Source organism: Centroberyx gerrardi, chromosome 16, assembly GCF_048128805.1.
Source record: "Centroberyx gerrardi isolate f3 chromosome 16, fCenGer3.hap1.cur.20231027, whole genome shotgun sequence".
Classification (NCBI taxonomy): Eukaryota; Metazoa; Chordata; class Actinopteri; order Beryciformes; family Berycidae; genus Centroberyx; species Centroberyx gerrardi.
In genome coordinates, this window is record NC_136012.1 from 640,350 (window position 1) to 667,305 (window position 26,956).

General features: G+C 40.0%; 1 protein-coding gene across 2 annotated transcripts in view; it reads right to left on the reverse strand.

The window, feature by feature from the left end:
• Positions 1-3,560: 3,560 nt before the first annotated feature.
• csnk1a1 (casein kinase 1, alpha 1) overlaps positions 3,561-26,956 on the reverse strand; it is a 41,612-nt gene continuing 18,216 nt past the window's right edge. Inside the window, exons 5-10 of one of the 2 annotated variants that reach the window (XM_071915799.2) lie at positions 17,962-18,101; positions 16,710-16,788; positions 16,105-16,179; positions 15,906-16,012; positions 13,867-14,015; positions 3,561-4,400 (exon numbers count right to left, since the gene is read on the reverse strand). In XM_071915799.2, the coding sequence (XP_071771900.1) occupies positions 4,393-4,400; positions 13,867-14,015; positions 15,906-16,012; positions 16,105-16,179; positions 16,710-16,788; positions 17,962-18,101 (558 nt within the window). In that variant the 3' untranslated portion in view covers positions 3,561-4,392. The remainder of the gene's footprint in view (positions 4,401-13,866; positions 14,016-15,905; positions 16,013-16,104; positions 16,180-16,709; positions 16,789-17,961; positions 18,102-26,956) is intronic. The other variant, XM_078288999.1, reaches the window with a different exon arrangement.

Here is a 26,956-nt window from a genome sequence, read left to right on the forward strand (position 1 = left end):
TCAGAATTCAGACTTTATTCTCAGAATTCTTACTTTAAACTCAGAACTCATACATTTGTCACGTGGCCCTAATCCTCTTCCATACTTGTGAAGAGACAGTCCAGACTAGAATATCTTGTAGGTTAACAGATAAGGTGTGCTTTCTCCACTTCTACAGGGGCTTCTACAGGATTCAAAACCGAGTTTTACAGCCAAGAACTGTCCCTGGGGAAGTTTATTTCGTGAGAATACACTTGTTGATGTATGTAGGGACTAATCTAGAAGAGTTGTACCATTGGCAACAGTAAAGCCCCAACAGTTCCCAACCATTCCTGATAGTACGTCCAATAACCTAATACTGGCAGGTAACAAATACAATTCCAGTCTGTCAGTTTGGCCAGTGTGGATTTAACAGAATTTAGTTAGAGAAAATAGTTAAAGGCTTGAATGAAGTTTAAGTCCCTTGTCACAATGTTTGTACAAAAAAGGCTATCTGCTTCTAAGCCAGCATCAGTAGTTCCTATTCCCAGAAATGTCAAGTGTCAAGACAAGTGGGGAATGGAAGTTTCTGACTTCCAAACCAGAAAAGGACAAGGCTTCACCACCACCTGGAATAAGAGCTTTGAAATCTCCCACCGAGTAAGTGTTCGCCCCCCATCGCACCCTCCGGACTGTCCCCTCCACCATGCTGGTATTTCCAAGGTGTCTTGAGGCTTCTTGCGGTTGCGTGGCGGTGAGTGGAGAACCAGAGAGGAGAAACGAGGAGTTGACAGCGATGACAAAAGAAAGAGACCTGGGGATGCACACATGCCATACTCAGCAGCACAGTCAGGCCAATGGTTTCCAATACCAAGCAAGTAAAAATGCTTCCATTTAAGTCATCAGTTGAATTTAGTAGTTTAGTTAAGAAATGTTCCTCATGGTAGTTTAACACAACATACAGTATGATACTGATGTATTAGTACACTTATTAAAGAAGGTTCTCTATGGTCCCATGCTCAAATGGCTCTACATAGGACCTTTATGGTGTGATAAAGAACCCTTTAAAAGCACAATTCCAGCTTGATTGGAGTTTTTGCTCATTTCCTGCATTCTCTTACTGTTTTACATCACTGTGGATCGTTCTCCAGTGTTCATATCACATCAGGAGATATTTTTTTCCTTGTTTTTCCAAGTAAGATGCAAATATTTTGAAATAAAAGCCATCTAAATATTACAAGGTACTTCCAGTAAACAAAAGGGCGCCAATTTTAAGCCGTAAATGATGCTTTATTTTCCATTAGATCTTATGGACAATAGCTGGTGGAAGTGTCTTGCTTTGGTTTCATAAAAGCGCAACATATCCGTTCCTAATGTAACTGCAGAGAACGTTGCCTATTGGTTGAAAGTTTTGTTAGAAAGGAAAAGAAGAAACTGGAAATAAGCCTCCCTCTCCTGTTAAAGCCTGTTATTAGCATCTGATAAAACTTTGCAAAAACATGATTGGCGGCTTCTCATTCACAGTGATGGATTACCTTTACAGACTGAATTATAAATTGCTTTCTATGCTGTTTGGAATTGAATGGGAGCGAATGAGCCAAGGGGTATGGAAAAACTGATTTAAAAATATCTTTAATTGAAGCGCATGCACGTTAAAAACTGTCACAACGAACATTAAAGGAATTGAACATGTAAAAAATGAGCAAAAACATAATTATCCCCTCCCTCTAATTACTGATGATTAAGACAACTGTGTGTTTGACAGAAGAACTAACAAGCTTTCCCATTTCAGATAAGGGGCTTCAGACACAACTAGTGGACTTTTATTTTTGTGGTTTTGTTCAAATCATAGAGGCATGGACAGCAAACGTCTGACAAGTTATAACCTTTTATTCTGACATGCTAAAAGGGAATAAATTACAGTGAGGGAGGAGATGAAGGAGAAGACAGGAGAGAGGTCAGCTGGGGTTGGCTGGGATATGGATAGATGAGGTGAAGAGAGGACAGCCAAGACATCTCAGCACTGAAACCATCTGTCCTATTGGAAGGCTGTCCAAGACAACTGGAACTGGGAGTTTCCACCCTCCAGGATAGGAGGACAGGATGATGCTGTCCCCAGAGCCTGAAACCCTGGCTTTCTAAGACAGTGAACACAAATATTTGTAGTACTGAGAGCTTTTCTTAGTAAGAGCAGGGGTCCAGGTGAAATCTCAGGTGTTTGTCATGATGACTAACAGTACAGCCTGACCTGATGTAATTTCATGAAATGAGCGCATTGTCTTAAAATGCAAAGAAGTGCTTCATGCACCAAAAGGGAGAGAAATGCATTTCCTCAATAGGAAAGGATTAAGTGGAGGAGGCACGACTAGAAATAGTCTGACATTGGAATAGTGTGGTGAAAAGTAAGGGTGTGGAAGTCAGGGAAGTGGATGGGCGGATTCATTTACCTTGAACTCCGATGACCCAGGTTTAATTTCCCCGAGACGTTTTCTACTCTGAACAAAGTTTTCATTTTCAGCAAAAGTTTTTCTTTAACCATGATCAAACCTTAACCCTAAACTCACCTGTTTTAGTTGCCTAACCTTAACCACAGTTTTAGATGCCAAAACATAACACAAATAAAAATACTGTGCCCAATTCATACATAATCCTTTCATGAAGGAGGAACGTAATCTTCACGTAAGTTTCCAAAACATAATCTGCGTTTGGGAGTTGGTGCTCATTTCACAAAATTTGGTGAGACTGCGTCGCAGAGTAAGAGGCTTTGTCTTATGTTTCAATACGCTGCAGCTCTGCCATTAACAAAACCATAGAAAACAGAGGAGGAAGAATTCATAACTGCATACCGTCTAGCAGCCAGTGTATGTCTACGCTTCATATGCTTTGAGGTTTAATGCCAATAAGGCAGCAGAAAAATGAACCTATCTTTGAGCACATGGATAACTACAAATGCTGTTACAGAAATTACAGACTACGATCAATGTGCTGTGGGGTTTTATGTATTCCTGCTGCATACTGTTCAGTAGGAAGCCAGTTTATTCCTACTGTATAATATTATAGTAGTATACACTCTGCACTCTCAGCTGGCCAGACAGTTTGTGTTGACCCGAGTTGATGGCAACGACAAAGCAGGAAAAACAATGAGAAACACCAGCAGTGGAAGAACAGGGAGATGAACAGTAGAAAACTGAAAAATGTACTCTTCTGATAAAAAAGTATATATGTGTAATATAAAAATGCTAACAGCAGGAGGAGATAGGGTACTTGGGTGTGTGTGTCTGTGTATATACACATATGTATGTATGTATATATATATATACACACACACATATATACATATATATATATACATATATATATATATATATATATATACACACACATATATATATACATATATATATATATATATATATATATATATATATAAATAATGATGCCATTTTAGCAACCTGAAAACAATAAAATAATAATTACATCAATCAAACAGACAACATCTTCAGACAGAAACCATACAGATCACTGATGCCTCATACCATTTTCTTCCTCTGAGCCATTTTACATTCAGGAGGCTGATGGATAATGACTTGTGCTTGGTGGTCTGAGTTATTTAATGGTTTTTATTGGTATTTTGGAGACTGTTTCAGAAGACCATAGGTTTTACAACAGATTTAATAATAATGCAGAGCTCTAAAGAGAGAGGGAGAGAGCCAGAGTATCATTCTACCATAGACTGTTGCTGTCAGCTGCTTATACTGTCAACAGGCACACTCCTAATCACCATAGGAAAACAAAAAGAAAGAAAACAAGAAAAACAAAAAGAAAAAAAAAAGAAATAGAAATCCAACATTTTTGATTTTTTCGTAAATAATACCCAGGATTCCATCATTCACTTGTTTCAGAAACAACAAAAGGGAGAACAGTTTTGTAGAATTATATCTTTCCACTTTCGCTTTGATAGGAGGGAGTAAAATAATAAAAGGGGAGTGGAGGGAGGGCGGGGAGGGAGGAGACATTCGAGATGTTTTCATTGGGAGAGAAAAACAGGGTCAGCCGACCATTTATCTTCTTAACTTTTCAGTTTCCAAAGAAACCTAACAAAAAAAGACAACGCTGAGAGTGAGGGAGGAGGAGAGGGATAAAGGGATGGATGGAGGGTGTGTGTGGGAAGGGGGGGCTACAGCCTCCACATCCAAAAACCTGCTTTTTCAATTCTTCTTTTCTTTCGGAGTGGAGAAGAGTTTTATTGTATATACATACCGATATATAGATACCGCAGCGGACAGAGGCGTGTGTATATCTATATATATCCATTACATAGATAGTTATTATGGAAGGAGAGAGAGACAGACTCTGTTTGTCGCTTGTCCAGGAAGAGAGACTGGTGGTCCTGGTTACCAACGGTTACGCTGCTCTGCCCTCAGTACAGACCGCTCAGAAACCTACAGACAGACAGACAGACAGCATTGTTATCACACTGCTCAGAAACCTACACACAGAGAGACAGACAGATAGCATCAGTATTACAGCACAGACCGAAATGTTGTCTCCATAGCAACATTGTCTCCTTCCAGTCTGTATGGAACATTATCAAGTTAGTGTAAGATAATGTGACTGCTTGAAAGCAGGAAATTAGGTGTGAAGAACAGGAAAGCAGGAGGAAGACTGGAAATATCCGATGACAAATGAGTAGGAATAGCCTCCCTAAAAGGCTGGGAGTCCTGGGAAAAAACACTTGTCTGAAAAAGGACATTGAAATGTGGAGTTATTAAAGTTGGCTCAGAATCACAGCAGTGACCCACAGTGGGAAATGGTTTCCCCTCACCACCCAAGACTCATTATGCTCTCCACAGAGAGCTTTCAGGTGACGTAACACTTTCAGGTGGCCATATTGAAGGTCCTCGGCTGTTGGCAACATCAGTGAGCAGCTGGTTGTGTTTCTAACCTTACAATTTGCCCGTCTCAACAGAATTGAATAGGCATGCTTAATTTCTGTGCTGTTTTTGACTGGTAACTGATCATTTCATCACTGATACATCTACTTATTCACTTTCACTTATAATGTTACTGAATGGTTCTACAGCCACACCACAACAAGCCTTTTCAGCTAGCTGTCTTTTTCTAGCCTGGTTGTTATAGATTTAGACAACTGTTCACAGCAATTGGAACTGTATACTGAATTTAATAATTTGAGGCAGAGGTAACTAACCTACTAACATAAAGGCGTAATCCAGCCACGTCACATCAAATTATTTTTGGCCTGGTTTCCACTACAGGATCAAACAGGGCTAGGCTGGTTTCCACTGCAGGATCAAACAGGGCTAGTCTGGTTTCCACCGCAAGAACAAAGAGAGCTAGTCTGGGCTTACTCATTATTTCTGTGTTATTTGTGATTGTGGGACGAGGTTGAGCTGCAGCTCTAACTGAAACATTAACAGAGCTGTAGATCTGTCATTTAACCACTCTGGAGCACCGAGTTAGAGCAATATGTGGATCTGCTATAGTCCTATTAAAAATGGGATGTGGTCCACCTCTGATATGATGCAGTTTGATTTTCCAATACTACACCGGATGTCTATGGGAAATCCTTAACCTGAACGAACTTGACATTTTGATTCCACACAATGCATGCATATATTTAATTTAATATCATCATCATCCTGGGTTTCAATGGAGAGTTTTAGTGTCCCATGATGGTTTAAATGCTCCTTCGGACGCTTTTCCACTGACAAGAATACAATTCTGCTGTAAACACTGTAAATGCTGTAAGTACAAATTTGCAGATACTGAATATCGCCAAAATCTAGGCTATCAGCTGCTTCAATCCTAAAATATCCCACTGGCCTCAGTCAAACCAAACTGTGCCAAGTCATACTCTGTTTGACTGTATATTTTACTACTGGTCCTAGCATGGAAAGTGACTACTTGATAGTTGTATCTGTAAGGCTCTGGGAAGAATGGCCCAGACCAGGACAGAGAGGTAACATACTAAAACACACACAAAGACACAGAGTGAGAGACAGAGAGAGAGAGTGAGACTGGAGAGCTGCATGACCCAGTTAATGAAAATACCCAGCCATAATTTAGCTCTGTCAGTGTCTCTGGTGTGTGTGTGTGTGTGTGTGTGTGTTTGATGGCTTGCGGGCTAGGCTGATGCAGCTGAGGTAAGCTTCTATTTGACAATAGTGATATTTATAAAAACCAATGTCTAAGCCAAAGTGAAAGATCCAAAGCATGTGGGAGCCAAGAGCCATGTCAAGACGGCATCTGAACACAGTGACTTGGCCTCAAACACATCTATACTTTGGTTTTGCTAGTTGTTATAAGCCACGGGCTGTGGACTGGTGCTGCTGCTGGCTCAAGGCTACCTGCTAGGGGTCAAAGGGTAAAAAACATGCTGTGGAAAATTAGCTGCCCTTTAACAGGTTTCAGGTTTTCACTGGCCATTTACAATTTTGCATGCAGCTAAAGGCCTTGTCTTGTTGCCAAAGCCCACCAAGGTCTCAGCACTGCAATATAGACGTAATAAAATAGTGCAGGCATGTTAGTTTGTAGCCTAAACCAATTTGGCTTGGGAGAATGTGTCTTTTGTAAACACATGTACCTAGATGAAAAGGTTTGAAGACCAGTGTTTTCCACAGTGAAGGAAATAAGCAAACGTCCAGCTTGCCTTATGCCTTTACAATAAGTCTCCCTACCCTCTTTCTCTGTTTCTCTTCCTCTCCTGCGCTTTTCTTTCCGTCCCTCCCTCTCTTCCTGGCTGAGTCAGAGTCAGTTCAGGTCTCAACAGGACATTCAACACTAAGTCACTGGCTGGCTTTCCTCTCTAGGCCAGCCTATCAGTTAAAACAAAAAGCTAAAAAAATACTGCATTTGATAATCACAAAAGACCCAGTTTCTCTACATATCCTTGACCATCCTTGATGTGCCATGCATAGTGGAGGGCATCTGGGAACCAGTCCATTTTGACAATGATGATGATATTGAGAGATGCAAATGCCTCTTTATAAAACTGCACCGAGCACCTTTTTATTATAGTTCTATCATCTAATTAGTATACTTTTCTTGATCTCTACATTATGTCATCCAGCCCCTCTAAGTTGTGGTGTTGGACAGGTCTTATCCATTAAATCTCATGAAAAGCCTGATTCAACTTAATAGTTTTATATTTAACAAAATGAGGCTACTTAAAACTGAAAATCAAGTAAATTTAACTAATTATGGCAAGTGGGTAAATCAGTTTGAAACTTGCTGGAAATTTTTGCACACAAAATGACATGACAAATCACTCTGGTATCATGGTCTTTTATATATATATATATATATATATATATATATATATATATATATATATATATATATATATATATATATATATATATATATATATATATTATTAATATACTGAGAAAATCTTTTTTCATTTGGTATCAATATTAGGGATGCACCCATTAGTATTTTTGGAGGCGATTACTGATTTAATAACAGTGTGATCAGTTGCGAAGCATTTTACCCAGACTTTCTACTAATAGTAGCACATCATGCTAAATTGCACAGCACTGTATTGACCAACCGTGAGGAAATAAATCAGTTTTTACCAAACAGAGCTCTTACATGTTAGATTTTCGTTCAGTCCAATACATTGAACTGCTTCTAATCATACAGGCTATGAAATTGACAAGACAGCGTTAGAAATTAATATATATGAGCTGTCAGTGTTTATTAACAGTTGAAAATAGTGAATGAATCCAATAATTAAACTGTTGAGAAAGTAGTGAAATTACCAAGTCTCTCTCTAAAATTAAACAGCTAGGCCACTGAAAGAACTGTCCTCTATTAGAAATAAAAACACTGTATTCAGTTAGTCAAATGGCACATGCGCATGAATAATAATAAATGGATTAGCCAATCAATATTTAGAACATCCATGAGTCAATTATGACTGGTGCATCCCTAATCAATATTGTTTTTAAGGGTGTCAAAAGGTATTGAAAAACTTCAAAATGTTGGCTTCATACAATGGGATCAAGCTCACTGCTAGTTTATGGGTGTTTCTATGGCTAAAATCAGTTTAGCGTGGTGGGAGTTTATGAAGAAAAGCCCAAACAAAGGAAATAAGTTGCTGCAACACAATAACCAGCTCTGACTGTACTTACTACTGACCAGACCCAGCTGTCAATCACTAGGGGTCAAAGGGCAACATGTAAACCCTCCATCTGCCAGCTAAACATAGAAACACACAACAGTCATAGCTGTGACAGACAGACACACCGACATTAACGTTAAATACGTGTGCACACACCTCAATAAGCTGTCACTGCTGTTGATATTGACATTAATATACACACACGCCAAACACACACAGTGTGTGTGTCTGTGTGTAAATGTCATAGTCCAGTAGTACAAATATTCCAGTGTCTTTACATGGCCACTCTGAAAGACTAAATAGTCTTTCAGAGTACTGTATACTGTATATGTGATGTGTGTTTGTGCGCATCCAGTGTTTCCCCGATATATATATTCTATGCTAAAAATATTTTTTAAATAACTTTATTTTTGGTCGAAATGGTCTCACTTGGTAGGCTAAGCTGCTGTGCACTGAGGACCAGTATTTCTATAGTCATTCAGTAGCAGTGCTGCTACTGAAAATGTGCAACCTTTTTTTTTTTTTTAAATCAAATCTATTTCTTCCCAGTTTCACCTTAATGATCAAAGTGACAAATAGCGACGTGTGGTTGCGGACAGAGCCACCTGACTCCCACTCCCAAGTTACCGGCCAGTATAGTGGGTGCAGTGTAGCCAAATTTTACCAACATTTGGTGCTTGGCAGGTGGTGAGTTTGTGATTTGCTTGGTCATATTTAGCCTATTATAGGAAAATAGTTAGTTCGAACAGGTAGATCTTTAAGCATTTCACAAAATTAAGAAAAGGCAAAAGTGTTGGAACACTGTATACAAATTAAAGGCTAATAATTCAGACCTGAGCCTGCCTGCCCACTGTTAGAGACTGCAAGCTCCCCAGGGGAGGGAGGGAAGGGAAAATCTATTTGAAAACAGTTCTAAATCACTTTTCTGCACATTCACCAATTACACTTTGGCGGCCTCCAAAAAGTTCTCTATGCTATTAGATTTATTGAACTAGCAGCTTGCCTGAAAGACAGTTCCCCCGTCTCTGATCATTTGGGTGAAGTGAGCTTTTGCCTTTTCAGTTTCTATGATGCAAAATAAATAGTAATAAATAGGAGAATTAAAAGTAGTACAACTATGAAACAGAACGACAATGTGAACAGTTTGGGTTAAAAAGATATTCTTAAAATAAATTATGCTTAAAGTTCAGTTTCTATATCAAACTAAGTAGCTTACTTTCAGCTGGTAATAATGAGTTAGTGAAATGTATAGAGGGAGAACTTTTGATTAAATATAACTCTTTGGCTTTTAGATTGGATTTAATCAGTTTTCTTTTACAGTACAAAGACAAATGAGGAGTGGTGAGCACATACTGGATATCATATACAGCCTTTCAAGTTTTATTTATTCACCGATAGCTGTGTTTATCTTTCGCACAACCTGAACTGAACAAGAGAGATGGGAACAGGTGGGAGAGAAATGGGCAAATGAGGAATTCAGGAGAGGAGTGTGGAGAGAGACAGCCATATGTATTACTGTAGGCCTGTACAGACTGCTGTTACTATGCCGCTTCATTTACACCATTGTATGTTCATATTAAAGTTTACCAGATTGATGCATTTTGCTGTTGATATGCAAGCATTTTCTCTGGAAGTCCCTAGACCACTATACTATGGTTCTATAACTTGCTCTGGGCTGAGCTGAGTCCCAAATGTCCAATGCCCATGGACAAGGCCAGCCCACTCCTCTTCCAACTAGCCCCCTAGATTTTATTCTGCAGCCCTAATTTATAGTTTAAGAAATCTTTCTATAGAGAATATTACAGCTACATGGAACTCCAGCGAAGACACAAAATTCTTTCAGCATTTTCTAGCTCTTAGAATATTCTATTGTGCTTTACACTCAAGACTGGTAGGTTAACCACTGAATTCAAATTTTAAGGAGATACTAACATCTTAAATTTTACTTGTCAAATGGTGAGGAGAAAAATCTGATTCTTGATACAAGAAACAAATTACTAGAATTGACATCAATCCTAATAGACTAAAGACCAAATGCTCCAACTTAAATGTCCTGGGATTTCTTTCATAGCAGCACCTCTGTCCCTGCTGATTTTAAGCCATGAGTCCTAACAGTCAATAGACAGGAGCTGAACCACCAGTACCTTACTAGAGCAACTTTCCCACTTCTAGCTAAAACAACACCTTTACTAATACCGTGTTGTTGCTCGTTCTACAGAACTGCACAGCGTTGGCTATATATGAACCTATACCCTCCTGATTTTGTGGAAGTCTCAGTTAAGTCTGGCGAGATTAAAAGTGCCAGGACTTTCTAAAGGTGTAAGTAACTCAGTACCTCTTTACACCAGTAGCTCATGTGTATGTACCAGTAGCCCATGTGTACAAGTTTTCTATGTTACTGTTAACATTACTTGTTATGGCAACCCAACAAATAGGCCTTTCCTGTGGTAAAAGCACATTTTTTAACACAACTGGGAAGTCTCAGTTAAGTCTGGCGAGATTAAAAGTGCCAGGACTTTCTAAAGGTGTAAGTAACTCAGTACCTCTTTACACCAGTAGCTCATGTGTACAAGTTTTCTATGTTAGTTAACATTACTTGTTATGGCAACCCCACAAATAGGCCTTTCCTGTGGTAAAAGCACATTTTTTAACACAACTATACAAGTGCTTGTCTGATTATGAATTAGCTAGCAAGGAGAGAAGGCTGGTACTGCTAGTTAAGTGATGCAGTCTCTCCATCGGCCAGGGTTGAGCAGTAGCGTGGATTGTCAGTCTCAAATCGTCTCTACTGTGTTTAGAGCCACAACCTGGCCACATGTTGACCAGTTCACTGTACATGACCATTGGACTTGGACTTACTCAAATCACTATCAGATAAACTGATAATAGTTAGTCACTGGGTTCACCTGTACATCCAAACCTGAGGGGGGCAAACCAAACAGCTTCTACTTTTTGAAATACACCGTAGTTTAAGAAACCAGGCTCTAAGCCCACAGTCAGCGCTGCCGGGCGTGCTCCACCCGCCCAAGATGCTAAAGGGATGGAATCAAACAACGCTGTTAAATCACTCTTCATCAATAACAACACATGTACATTATATATGTACATTAAATCAACCACAACAATCAAAAGAGTAACTTGACATTTTGAATTTTAGTTATTCCTCACCATTTTTCATTGGCATTTCAGGTGGCCAAAAAAAGGGTATGTTAGCATTCTTTATTACACACCAACTGGTACTGCCAGCGAAAGCTAGCTTGTTAGCTGGTGGCTAGCTGTACGTATTGGCTTGAATGAGAAATGCAAACAATGCTAACAAGCCGTTTTCCAGATAACTGAGGGAAAATACGGAAGCTTTTGTTTAAAATGTATACATTACACTATGGCTACGGGTAGAGAAGAAAATGGCTTGCTAAAATTCAAAATGTCTGAGCAACTGAACCAAATATTATGAGACAATTGAAATGAGAAATGAGGATTTAACACTGACAGTAGATTATAGACCCGTTGTTAGTTGTTGGTTAGAACTTCCTCCTCCATCCAATAGTTTTCCATCAGCACAGAGAAGAGCCATACATTACTTAAGATTTGTGTAAACCTAGAAACAGGACACCATATTGACACCTAAATAACAAAACTACAGCCTGACTGCAAGGGATGCCATAATTGACATGTCATTTGGCGCTCCCTGTTTGCCATGTATAACATGTGTATATGTTTGAAGCATCAGCAGCACAGAAGGGAAGCTGGATTTCACCACCATAATAGGCTAATATATCATATTGTCTTATATTTGTCTCATGGCCTGTTCTACGGTATGCTGCTTTTAAATAGGTCACTGGTGAACACATGCTGCAGTTTTCAGAGTAATACAAAGTACCTAAGTGAACATATTTAAGGGCGTTAAATGTACTGGACAGAATAGTAGCCTTTTCAGTTCAAGCACAAACTATCATTTAATAACTATGTATGGATAAAAACTCTTGATTTATTTCCACATTGTTAAATAGCCATAAGAACAATCTGTTAAAAACAGTGCTGTTTCTGCTTGCAGTGCACTTTTAGATTACCTGCCCATTTCCCTATTTCTCAATTGGCTGTCACCTTGTAATGCCATCAAAAACAGACATGTCTCCATTCTGTGTTCAACATAGGGAACTACATGACACTGTTGTGAAGTAGGTCTGGTTAGCTTCTCTCGTTTCTGCTGTAATGTCATGGGTCACCAGTCCACTATAAAAGGGCTTTTTACATTTCTAACCGAGCGTTCACACTGCGAGCAACATGATTAACCAGTCACCAGAAGTCCATTCATTTACTACAGAACTGAGTGACCAGGGAAATTCAGCCAATGTGTAGACTGTCAACAAGTTTGAAAAGTTAGCCATGGCTGAACTTTTCATTTTCATTGACCGTGAACCAATCAAGTTTTCTATGCTACCTTGTTTCCTTACAGATATGACTGTGTTTAGTCATTACAAGCTTTCCAGTTCTCTATAATTTTTATTTGAAAGACTACAGGAATAAATGTCTCAAAAACGATGTTTTGAGAACGGTTGTATACATCTTTTTGGGTTGATGGTAAGCTCGGACTAATTATTTATTTATTTTTTTTCTGTTAATTTCCAAATAAATAATTTCATTCTTTACTTGGTCAAAAATTTGCTGCACCACTATATACAGTAGATGCAATCAGAGCCTCCCGCACCTCCCACAATTTGTCAGAAAAGAGCAACCCATCAACCAAGCTGCTCACAGAGTGAACTAGCGGTTAGTCATCTTAGCCTTGAAATAGATCAATGCTCACTGCAGCTCCTGAAACCTCATGAAAAACAGCCGTCTGGCTTCTCTGCTGATGCTTTAAAATGGAACCAAGTTTGGAGCAGACATGTCAAAGCAGTTTCAATGCCATTTGATGCCTCTAGTGCATGGACGACCATAGGCTTGAACACCCTAGTACATTAGATGCTTCCACTGTGTTTCTGCCTTTTTATAGATGATGCACTTCTTTTTCAATGACTACTGACAAAAAATGCAAAAATATCACAACAATACTTTGGAGTATTTAAGAATATAGTTTCATGCCATGAATAAATCTAGATCCTAGAATTTAGGTGTCAATGTGTCTTTGTCCTTATACATAAGGTTTGTTGAACTCTTGTGTAATATATGGCACTGGTAAAACAAGTATTAAATGTAGGATTATGGAATATTGATTTGCGAAAGTAGAATCACTCTTGTTCATCACAAAAACACCCAAAGACATTTTCATCATCCCGTTTAGAAAGGGAAGGTTAATAATCAAGAGTATGTAGGAGAGTCAGAGGTGTGTAATCAGAATGTGTTGGTCAACATTAAGACAGTATAATAGCAGAGAGCAGCCCTTTGTCCGTCCCAAACAGAGGGACAGATTAGCAGGGCAGCAAAGTTAGTAGTCAAATTCCCCAAGGACGTCTTTGCTTCTGCAAGACAGACCAATTGTATCAATTTCTCTGTTTTTTATTTAATGTTCTTTTGGGGTGCCTCCTCGAACTAACACAATGCTGTTTGGTTTCATCATTACAACAAGAATAAGAATCTCCTGGAGCAATTTTTTGATGGAAGCAAATGTTTTCCAATTTTTTTTACAACTTTAAAGGGGCATTGGGGTGTGGGTTAGGGGATAAAACAATAATCCTAATGATACTGAATACAATAATGAATGAATATATAATGAGCAATTGGTGTCTGTAAAAAACGTCGCTTGGCTGTTGGCTACTAACCTTTCATGTTAGGCTTGGGTTTGTCAGTTTGCTTGCCTGTGGGGGTTTGTGCCTGCTGGCCCTGGCCCCCGGAGGAGGCCCCCTGCTGGGCTGCTTTCTGTTTCAGCATGGTCCAGTCAAACGTGTAGTCATACTGGTGGTTCAGAGTCCTAAAACACACGATCACACATTATCAATATCATATTCACTCTAATATCATCTGTTTCAGAAAAGGGGTGAGGATGGGCAGCAGGCGGATAGGAAGGCCTGAGGTAAGGAAGGAGGCCAGGAGGAAAGGAGGGAAGGCAGGAAGGAACGCTGGAAGAAAGGAAAGGGACAAGGGCAGGGGGACAGGAAGGATGGAAGGAGGAGAAGACGGAAAGCGGGAAGGAGGCAAGATGAGACTAAAGAGGGCAGGAAGGAGGGAAGGGAGGAAGGAGGGCAGGAGAAGATGGAAGGAAAGAAGACAAAGAGAGCAGTATAGAGACAAATTATTTTTTCTGGTAAAAGGTAGCAGTTTCTGTTGTTCACACAAGACATGCCTCTCCCCTTTTTTAACGTAATGCTACCATTCACACAATACCGGCAATACTGTTAAATTCCACTGTTGTCATTTCCCGGAAATTATGTTTAACCGCTGGAGTCACTGCAGTTTAAAAACACGGCGGGCTAATCTCTCTGTCCGCCCAGACTCAGAGGATGTCCCTTATTTCCATGTCTGTCCAATTCACCATTTTCGTCGCTACAGCCTGTTGTATGTTGGTTTGCATTTCCCTCCTACAGTTCAACAGAGCGTCCTAACCTTGTGCGTGCTTGTGCCATCAATGTTACCGCATTGTTCACACACGGTTGATATGGAACTTTACTAGTAATGTTACCTCTTGAGCAGTGAAATTCGCAGAACTAATTTACCTGCATTTCGAAACCGACTGCTTTTCACACATGATGGCGTGCCATTACATTTACGGAACAGGCTGCATGTGTGCACTAGGGTTAGGCGATAAGACGAAAATATCGGCTATCGGCGATTGGCTGAGTCCATCGCTGGTTGATTTTTTTTGGGGGCGATTTTTGTCATTTTATTTTGCTAATTTAATGGTCTAATTTAATGGTAAATAATTAACCTGTAAAGCGCAATTCAAAGCATGCGTGAATAGGAACTGGCAGTTGGAGTTGGGCGCCGTTATCCCCATATTTAAACGACATCACGTCTCCACCCTCTCTATGACAGTTGCCTTTTCACTCCGCCTTCCAGAGTGGCGTTTCGTACAACCATAAACATAAACACACTTGATTTCCAACGTGATCCGAAGAACCAGTTATATATAACATAAATATATGCGTGTGTGTGACCTCACCGTCACACACACGCCAGTGACGACCGGAGCAGAGTATGAAGTTAGAAGTATAGCTGTGAATGTAGCAGTGCAATGTGTGTGTCGCTGCCCGATCTCACAGCGACAGTCAACCCATTTCAGATCCAGTTTTTAAGTCGCTAACACTTTAGCATAATCAAATGGGATTTGGCACTAATTAGCGTTGCAACTAGCAGACTTTTAGATCGCTAACGTTTTTAGCATAAGTCAATGGAGTTGAACATAGCGAAAATTAGCATCACGGCTAGCGGACATTTTCTCTAGTTAGCTAACGTTACATACTAGAAGTTGACTCTGTCGCTGTGAGATGTGCGCGACTGACATCTACGGTTGACTCAGATCGGGCAGCGACAGTGTGTACAGTTTAGTTTAGTTTTTGATTAAAGTGAAGGGGGTTAGCCCTGAAGTTAGCAACAATGGCTAACCTGACCAGGCTCACTTAAGGTGGACTGACCTTTAAGGTGGACCAGCTATTCTCATTGTAATGACAATCTCAGCCGCTCTGACACCCGCCGAATATATCGGCAATCGCCGGTTGTTGGGCCGACGGTGGCCGGTAGGAAAATTTTGACATATCGCCCAACCCTAGTGTCCACCCCCCCCCCACCCGAGCACAGAGAAAGCACCACCGCACTTGTTCCTTAACAATAACTATGTGTGTGTAGTATGAGTATGCGTGTATACCTGAAGAGGATGCGGAACAGTTGGCGCAGGTACATGTAGTCTGGAGCCTCCTCAAAGCGCAAGCCGCGGCAGTAGTTCAGATACATGGCAAACTCTGCTGGGAAACCCTGGACACACACATACACAGAGAATGAGTTGTGTGAATGTGGACCATCATAGGATGATTTGTATCATCCTTCCTGTGTGTTTAGGTTCTCACCTTACAGAGGACCTCGACAGGAGTGGACATCTTCTTCTCTGAGATCTTCTCGTATTTCTGCTTCTTTGTGGCAGCCTGAGGAGCATGTGGATGACATCATCAACAATGCTGCACACCATACAACGTCACACACACAAACTTCTGCTTTTTACTGTCAGCCATAATGGACAAGTAGATTGGACAAGTAGAAGACAGACTCCAACACAGAGAGAAAATACACATTATCTGAGCTACTAAATCTAAGTAGCAGTCATGTTGGTACCACAGTTCTACTCCATGGTTGCTGTTATAGTAACTGGTGATTCTAAAGCATGTTGGTCACCATGCTTTAGAATGATTTAGATTGGTGTTGTGGAGGTCAGCATTGCATTTTTGCTGCCTACATTTCTTAGTGCTTGAGGCACCCATGGTACAATTTGAACTAGGTGATAAAAATAATAAACTTTAAATAGCATGTATCTAAAAACAGTTTACAAAGCGCATAAAAATCAGAAGAAATAGCACTACAAAAAAAAAATAACAAAATAAAAATGAGTGGCAAGCAGAGATGTAAAAGATTATTTATCAGCACGATAGCATACAGTCACAGAGTCACAGTCTCATACCTTTAATCCCTGCCAGGGCAGGCTGGTTCTGTTGAAGTACATCAGCACGTAGCCTAGCGACTCCATGTCATCACGACGACTAGAAGAAACACAGAGTTAGTTGTGGATTACAGACGCAAGACGACAAAGGATCTTTGACATAATACACAATCAAAATGGATATAATGCCCTGGTACACGATAGATGTGGCTTTAGCTGCATTTTAATAATACTGTCTTGGAAATAAATATTCAGTATGTGGGCAGTATAAAGGAAGTTGAAGTTGTAATGTTCTACCCAAAGTCCCACAGGTGAAATGTTTCCTGGGTGAAGAGCGTCAGTTGTACCAACATTTTAGCGGGGCTTTACAACCAGGACTGCCGCTTCAACAGATTCTTCCAAGAGTTGACTCAAACCTCACACCCCCTCATACACTCAAACCCTCATGCATTGTCGGTTGGGAACCGACAGTCCACTCCACTGAGAAATCAGTTCCAATGATCCCAGAGGAGGCCGGATCCAGACACATTTTCCATATCAATTTCAGTTATTGACTCTCAGTTCTCAGTTTTGTTCAGTTCTTTATTTAATTCCAAAGGGCAATTGATTTGCAGGCAGGTATAAAAAAGCAAAGACAAAAAGTACGCAATGACGTAAGTGCCAGTCCACAGTAGGATGTGGTGGGCAATAGCAGCAATGTTTCTCTGGTTATGTCCATTAAACAAGGTGATGGCTAAGGGAACAAATGAGTATATCTGTTGGTTTTCATCTTGGGTAGCCTAAAACGGGGTGCCAGAGAGTAGAGTCTGGTTGAGGGGGTGTTCACTACATTTCCCAGGACGCCGTTGGACAAACCCGAGAAGGGGAGTGAACTTGTTGCTTTGAATCAAAGGTGGGCAGGTGGGCATATAAATATAGCTAACTAGCCAACCAGTTGGTGAACACTGGAGCATGTCCATGATCGTGGCCGTGCAACTTAATTAAAAGGGTAACCCTAACCTTGATATTATATATCATATTATGCTTCAGGAAAACTGAAATATTAAACATTGATCTTTTAAAATGGAACATGAATAGGCAAAGACCCTACATAAAAAGTTACTGTCCAGTGTGGTGGATGAGCGTATTGATTTATCCGCCAAAGTTTACCAACATTCTGTGTTTGTCAGGTGGTAATTTCAGACCCTGCCCAGCACCATTTGCATCCAAAGCGTACTTGTAAGTTGTGGACTGAAATACAATATTAATTCAGTGTGTATGTATGTGCACAAACCTCTGTTCGATGCCCAGGTGGGCATTGATGGAGGCGTAGCGTGCCGTGCCAGTCAGGTTCTTGTCTTCTCTGTAGGGGATGTGCTGCCGCGTTCGGTTGTCTCGGTACTTCTTAGCCAAACCAAAGTCAATAAGGAACAACTGACAGAGAGAGAGAGAGAGAGACAAAATGGTGGTTTGCTGTCAGTGGGACCTTCAGATAAAAATGTACAATGCTCCAAAAGTTAAATCAGGAATTAATAAGTGTAGCCTTATCTTAATGTTTGTTTGTTTTTTTTTAATTACTAGCTGAGTTTTGAATGGGTTTCATGGATCCTAGTGTTATGGAACTTATTCTAACCATAAATGGCTGCATAAAAAAGTGAAAATAACTTGAATTGGAGTGACAAGGTCCTTGTGACAACATCAGCATGTACAAAAAATGGATTAACAAACATTCAAGAATGCTCCCCTAAGAAATGAAGTTACTGATCATAGCATCAGTGTAGCAACAGAGCTGTCATGCAGTAGTAGAACTAGCAAACTTCCAGGTCTGTTCTGCAGAAGCTGCATGAGACAGGTTACTCTACAGCCTTCACTACAATGGCAAACATAAAATCGGTCGAGCCCTAGGTAGGACCCGCCGTCTGTCAATCACACATCCAGCCAATGTGCAAACCAAAGCAAGACACTTCACCAGCCATAGTCCGTAAAATGAAAAGGAAATTGAAGCTACATTTCACAAATTTTGTGCCTTTAAATTGCTGCCTTCTTTGCTGGTAGTAACTTATAATATCTACACCAAATTATTGACTTTAAATAACTAAAATATAAGAAAAAAAGCACATATCTTGTAATGTAATAAGAGCACTGGAAAACAATGTACAGCAGTGTACAACAGTAAGGGAATGTTGGGAATGAGCAAAAACTACAACGATCCTTTAAATCAGTGAATCTCAACCTGGAGGTCAGGACCCACCAGGGGGTCGTGAGATGATTTATATTTCTACTATACAAAATGTCTTTTCTATTTTTTCTCTATTTTTTGTTTTCCAATTTTTGCTTTTTCGTGTAAAATACTTAATAGTTTTCAGCCTCTAGGCCTCCTCTGATAATTGATCAGATGAAACAACCTGTAAAGGGAAAATCATTCTTTGTAATGTAATGGGGGTCACGAGTCAGCGCTGCTTCTTTTTAAGGAGTCATGAGCCTAAACAGGTTGAAAATGACTGCTTTAAATGCCCCTGTTCTAAGTGAGGACCCACCAAAACGGTCTCCAGTTTGATTTTCCCTCACTCTATTCTCGTGAAGGCTTTTGACTCCCACAATGATATAAGTGCACACGCACACACACACACAGGTGTAAGACTAACGTACTGCAGTGTTGACATGATTTTTATGTAAATCTGCATAAAGTGTGGCTACAACAGAGAAGAGCTTCCCATGCCTACTAATTGAGACATCGTAGATTCACTCTACTCTAAATTTGGGTGTCACTATAGTCACATGGGAGAAATTATCTCCATACAGGAAGTGACGAATTGCATCCGATCGAACAAAATTGTCTCCTAAACAGTAGCCAGCGAGTGCTCCATCCAGAGAAAGCTGGAGTCATCAACGTTAGATCTTTTGCCTGTTGTCCCTTTGGTATCCTTTGGTGTAAAGCATCACAGACCGGCTGGAGCTGTGGCAGTTTATTAACATCACCTTACAGGATTTCTGGGTAATGAAGTTCAAATTTTTCAAACAGTTACCTCTCGCCATTTGGAGCCGCCAATGTGCGAAGTTGCCTAGTGCAGCTTTAAGGTCACCGGGTTAAAAAAGGCTGTTCATAAATCAATAACTTTAGCCTGTGCTTGCATAATAGTTTTGGCCAGTTTTGCCATGTTTTAGCTGTTGTAACAACCAACATTTTCTCACAAGGGAAACGTGTTATGACCTTGGGGTCAAGTCAATCCATTGATAAAGCCTTGCAAAACATTAAAAAAATGCTTGTCTATTAGGATTGAACTGCTTTTTTGAGATTCCTGCAGGACGCCAGCAAAAGTAACACATTCCACCGCACGATATACACAAGGTAGCAAACACACCTGGGCAACTACATACTCAATTGTGCAATAAAAAGCTATATTCAAAACCCAAATGGTAACTAAATCATGACAAAGCTACATTCAAAACACTAATAACTAAATCATGGCCAAACCAGGCACACTAGTTCTTTTGGGCCCCTCGTCTCTAAATAAATCTCAAATGACAGGCCACCAACAACAAGGCAAGGCTACAGTCCCCACTATAACAAACATTTTCAAAGAGACACAAAAGAGCAGCCAATTTTCACACAAACTGGGGATCCAAAAGCCTGTCAGTCAATCATGGAAGCCAGTGCTTGCATAGGCACAGCATCCAGACCCAGGGTAGTAAGATCAGCACTGGTAAGCTGGCCATGCCTGTATGATAGCTGCTCATCCACACAACCAGTATTCTGGCTTTTGTTTTCAGACCCTGCACTTCCAAACACTGTCTTGCTCCATGTCTGTCTTTATCCCATACTTTTATTCTGACTCTGAAACAATTATGGACAATTATGGTTTCCCTCTAGTTCTTCACTCCAGACAAGTGCCTGAAAAAATCCCACAGATTCTAGCCAGCCAAAGCGTTTGTGTTTAAAAATGACAGGAGTATCACAGGACAAGAGCATGACATGAGTGCACTGCATTCACCGCTGGTTGTCCTACATCGGCCTATCCAGTTGTTTACTTCCTAAAAAGTCGTGTCTACCCTCTGGTAGTCAGCCCAGGGCTAGAAGGTCTTTGCCAAGGCAGATCTTGTGAAAAGCCATGTTTTACTGGTGTAAATAAAGAAAAGAGTATTCAGAGAGGCCAGAGAACACACCTCTACACTCGGCTGTTCTGGTGGTTCAGTCAGTTCAAACCGAGTACTGCTGCTGAAAAACTACCAAAGTACACGGTTCGAAACAAGGTACTAGTCTAGAATTTTTCCAGAACTGGCACGTTATTTTGTGATGTTTTAAATCACTGTCAACCTACATAAAACCGCATGAACTTGTAAAAACATTTTACAATAAATATGTCATACACTTTACCAGTAAATCATACTCCAGATGACTTTAGATAATCATATGTGCACCATTTTGTTATGTGAGCAGGGCATATGCACATCAGCAAAATATGTCCTATGGAAAGCTCTCATAGCTTCAGTTCCACCGCATCACAAAACTGTAAATGGTTTTACGATGGAAAAAAAAAAGAAAATTATTTTAATAATTATGTTATTCCACTTTAAGCAATTTAAAAGTGGTTAATTTTTAATATTTTATTGTTTTTTGTTGTTGTGGTTTCATTTCAAAATAAAAACCTCGGGCAGACTGGTGCTAGTAGTGCTATTAAGCCAAAACAAACATGTGACAACACTACTATTAAAAAACTATTTATGGGAATAAGGGACAGAAGTGAATCCTGGGTTCCCTCATCCCTACCTCTAACCATCATTATAGAGAAATGCTGTAGACAAACTTGAGTCTCACACATTAAATGATCTGTCCTACATAACAAATAAGGAAACAAATGCAATGTGATGACAGAACATTATACTGTAACTGTGCACAATATGTGGAAATTCCTTTTCTGTACATGCTATTAAAACGCTGAACTCCAAATGTGACCACATTAAGTGCACCTACTCCCCACAACACCTTAGAAGTACACGGTACTGCTCAGTCCTCTATCTTTTAGATTTGTCCGGTTACTCATTACTTGTTAATTTATGCTAGCTGCAAAACAGCAATGTCTACCCATCTGCATTTGAAATGCCCTCTTGCTGCCAATTTTAGACCGACAATGGACAGAGGCATTCAATCCTGTCTTGGTGGAAATTAGGCTGGTTAAAAAAGCTGTATTTACAATTGTCAATGTGTGCTTTGATGTAGCACAGTTTCACCAATTCACCATGCACCACACCAGCAAAATTATAATAAAAAACTTCAAAGCAAAAAGGTAAAAAAATAAATAAATAAATAAATAATAAATAAAAAAAATCTGATAAACACTTAGGTCTAAACAAAGAAAAATCTAATAAATCCATGTTTGGGGCAGCAGAAGCAGCAGCAGCAGAAGTTAAAGGATAATTCCTCGTATACAATGTGATATTCACATTGCTCTTTGGCCTGAGAACAGTCTTAAGAACCAGGGGAAACTGGATAAATGAATGGGAGTCATAAGGTCCAAACCCGCACATCTTAAATTTCAGATAACATCATCCTTTAGCTTGAAATAGAAAAAATCCCAAACCACTGACTTTAAATATACATTATACATTTACAATATACATTTCTGAGTAGACTACTATCGTTTCCCATGAGCCAGGTTGGTTCCGGTCCCTGTGCCATCTGTCAGTCAGCTGGCTAATGCTGTTACATTGGCTTTATGGTAAGAGTGAGTTAGCTAACTGCTGACCAACCATCTGTAATACTGTCATCTCTGAGTGTTCATTTCAACTTTTCAGCTTACTGTTTATGTTATAAATTAGTATTGCTAAATTTCAGGCAAATGACAGTTCAGTAAAAACAATCGGATGGTCATGTCTATGTGTCTGGTGTGTTTCCATGTCCATAATCTTGTTAGTGCTAACCAACATCTTTTTTGTAGATAGCTATCCAGCTATCCAACTGGCTCACTAGTTCCATTCAATGGCTTGAAGGATCAACTGAAGTCTCTGACAACTCTAAAATGATTTCTTTATTGCAAAAGTTAGCAAGCCAGCAGTCAGTATAAGAACTTTTGTAAAACCAATACGTGTTTTATAAAAATTATACTCTATGATCTCAGTAGCAGGTTACTTGTTGCTTCTGTATTCACTACTACAATTTCATCAGTTGTGTGTGTCACATTGCTGAGTCTTAACGTCAGTGTTGCTTGGCCCCTGTGAAGGCCCTGTGACAAGCTTTGGTTTTAGCTATATTTTTTGCTTATGTATATAAAGCAGCTACCACAGAACCAAACCATGCATTCCAGATTCACCTGGTGCTCAGACCACTCTCAGCTCAAAGAGCACATGAAAGAGACAGAAACTGTCCTTTAATGTAGGCAGGAAGCCATTTCAGCAAGGATTAAAGGAATTGACATCCCTCTTGTTGCAGCTAAATATGAATAATGGAATTCCCCTAGTCAACTAGACATTTTAGGAGGAAAGTTGAGGACAAGGATGCTTTTCTCTCCCATCATGATAAAGTGCACACTGGATGCAGGTATAAATTGGTATTATGAGGGCAAGGTGGCTGCTGGTGGTTTGGGTAAGTCTGAACCAGTGTAGTTAGGTATGGTAGCAAAGCGACAACTGCTGTTGTGAGGCAACTGGTGTTGTGGTAAAGGTCACACCTGGTTTAATCCTGAGAAAGATGGATCCTGAGCAGAGCTAACAGCCAAGCTTCGTTTCCTCTTCCCCACTGACGAGTCTAAACACTAGAGCAGACAGTAGAGGGGCAGGGGTCAACAACAACACAGCCTCTATCCATCTTAAGTCACAGTTAGCATGAGTACAACGAGCACTTCTGGTTGTACCCTCAAGGTTGACTCCCTTTGATACAACTAATTCTGCTGTACATCTAGGATAAGCGCCTCTTTCTGTACATCCAAAGCTGGATCTACACAGGCACAATAGATCTGGTTTTAAAATCCTTGTGGCACAGATATGATCTTCCTGGCTGTTGGATCTAGCAGAAACCACATGGAATATGATTTTTCTGTCTGGACAACCAAAGAAAGATCAAACCTGTGCCACAAAGAGCCAAAATAATCTGCTTTTGTGTATCTGTAGTCTTAGTTTGCCTCCATAGACGTGGAGTTGTTGAGAGTTGAAGTTCATGTCTGACAGACAGCAGCAATGAAGGCCAGTGCAGACAGGCAACACCACGGCTCAGAAAAAGACCAGGAGGAAGAGGAGAGATTGGGGACAGGGGGAGGGAGAGAGCCCATGGGTGTCCTTTGTCCACCACTATCAGAATAGAGAGGGCAGGGCTTATATAGATTACCTACTACCATAAGTTATGAAGTAGACTGTATTAGGCACCTGAATAGTTTTAAATTTATCTCAAAATTTGAAGTTCATTTGTTTTTAACCAAAAGGACAACCAAAGCAGAGCTCATCTGCCTTATGACAGACCTGAAAAACGTATTTCTCACAACATACCAATTGACAAGGTAATGGTGGCCAAATCTCTGCTACAGTTGGATTGATAGAGGACGGTGGGCAGTGGACCAACTGCACATTTGAGTAATTGGCCGTTTAACATTGATGCCCAATTTAAAGGGGGATGCCATCTATTTTAAGATTTCACATTATTCCTGTGCCGCAGGACTGTTCAGTCAATACTTTTGAACATGCATAATTTTTCCTAAAGCTAGAAACTGGAGAACTAACCCTTGAATTTGTATTTCACTGGGATTTAAAATCTGACACTGCTTCATAACAATGAATGGCGCATTGACTTTGTTGACTCATAAGATTTTTGTACGAGTTCTTGCACCCGAGTGAGGTTTAAATTCTGGTTAGCAATGCTACAATATGAATTTCATTTTCGTGTGACAACTACTCTTATGGCTCCACATAGTCAGTGCCCCATTCACTGTCTATGGAGCAGCCCCTGGTTTTATGACATCACAAATTCAAGGGTTCTCTCTCTGATGTCTAGCTTTAGGAAAGAGTAGTGCAAGTTCACAAACATTCACTGAACTATCCTGGGGCACAGGAATAACATGTGAATTCTTAAAATGGGTGGCAATCTCCTTTAATCAGATGGACTCTGCTCTGATGTCCAATTGCCTACCCCAATCTAACTATGCTGTCCTACCTGATAACAGTGACTTATGAAATAATGCCTGGTGTATTGCAGAGCCCATTAGTTTGTATTTTATAAACCAACACATTAATATGCACATGTACTGGATCAGAGATGGACTGAGAAATACTTGAGTACAAAACAAGATAGGATAGGATACTGGGCATACAGTAGATACCTGCACAGCAGTCCCACTTTCAGGAAAAGGTGTCTCCACAAAATACGAATGTGAGCTCTCCAAATAACTTCTGGCTGATGCTGCTGCTTTTAAATCATTTGTCAAGCTTACTTTACAACTAAGGTAGATAAATAAAAAATAACTGTAAATAATACCAAAGATGGAATATTATTTTCAGTTTCTTCCTTTGTGTTTATTCCGTTCTGCTATCATTCACATCGCGACAAAGTAAAAAATGCATTTAATTCAATGACCTTCTGCTTTTGAATGTGTGATGTGGCCAGGGTGGGAAATTAACTTCTCAATCCACTAGCAACTGTGACTGGTAGATTCCTAAATTCTACCAGCCACTTTTTAAAATCAATGTGTGAGGCTAAATATGATAAGCAAATGATAACATAAGCAAATGCATAGTCGACAGTGGAAGCAATACATGGGTTCAGAAACTACCCAGTCACGCATCTTGCCTTGCTTGTCATGCCGTCACTTCTCACTGAAATCTCTTTTTTTCTTTGGTCCTGTGTCTCCTCATCATTAGCTTGCTGTAACGCACCACTTCTCATCATTTGTGTCTGTTGGCATCTTAATGCCAACAATATGTTGCCATATTCTGCTTCCAGTTTCACAATCTTATCTAGCCTCAGGATACACATGCTAAACTGACTTAGTGGGCAGTGAGGTTGCTCTGTTTTCCTTAGTAATGAAATTTCAGGTCGAAACAATTTATTTTGAAACTATGTTGTAAATATGGTGCGTAGGAAAGGGAAAAAAGGGTACCGCATGTAAACAGCGGGAAGTGCAAAAGAGTCACTGGGTGAGCATGCTTTGTAAAAGGTCTGCTAACCTGCGATTTTCCCCAATTTGGGCAAATTTGTTCATCTGCCAGAGAGGATGAAAGATCCCCAAGAAGATTCCAAAGAAACTGATTACCTGCTGAGAGACCAGTGGGTCCCATGGAGGACTGGCAGCAGATTTGAACAGAGCTACCCCAGCTCTGCCATTCTAAAACATACTAGCCTTTGTTAGACATCATTTACATTTTTTAATAGCTTTAGAAAACAAAACATTGGTTTGGCAAGTTGTTTTTTTTCTCTCAGGGAAAATGGTTAATCAAAATTTCACAGACCTGGCTGGGTTTTTTGGTAAAACACTAGCAGCAGCACAGAGTGGAGATCTTGATGACAGTGTGCATCAGAGAAGTACCTAGTCAATCACTGACTACGAATGACTACCAACACCACTAGGGTTAAACACAATAGTAATCCAAAACACTTCCAAAGCCATTCCCTAAAAAGGATGCTGCAGTAGCAGTAAAGCTCTTGAGAATCTCTAAACAAAACAAAACAAAAAAAAAACAGCCAAAAATACTAAGGACCAACAAGTCACCAGAAGTCCATTACTTTCCTATAGAGCTGAGCTATCAGAGAAAATGTGCAGATGGTCAGCAAGCTTGTCGGCCCAGAAAAGTTGGTCATGTCTAAACTTCAACAGTCACGATTTCCACACTTTGTTTCGCTACTGAAGTGATCATATTTCATGAACAACACTTAACACCTGTCAAGTGCAAAATGGACAACATGTTGGTCTATTACCAACTAGCATGCTGCCCTATACATTCCTATCCCTCAAAAGAAATCTGTGTCCTGCAGGATCCTGGGATCTGCAAAAAGTAAAATGTTTAGTGTGTTGATTTGCCCATGTATTTCTGACAGATGATCCATTATCAATGGTTGTTTGTACCTTGTACAAACAAGGCCTGCTGTACAAGGGTCATGAAACTTTTCTAGACTTGGAAGAATGTCAAGTGTTTTATAACTGACATGTAATGTCTCTGCGAAACACAAGCAATATAGGTTAATAAATGTAAAATTATTTTGGAAAACAGAACCCATTTTTTGATGATGCCTGTAATCATTATTTTGTTGTCCAAGTCAATGTATATATGCTTACAAGAGGCATTAAAGTTTTTGCTTTCAGTGTTTTGTT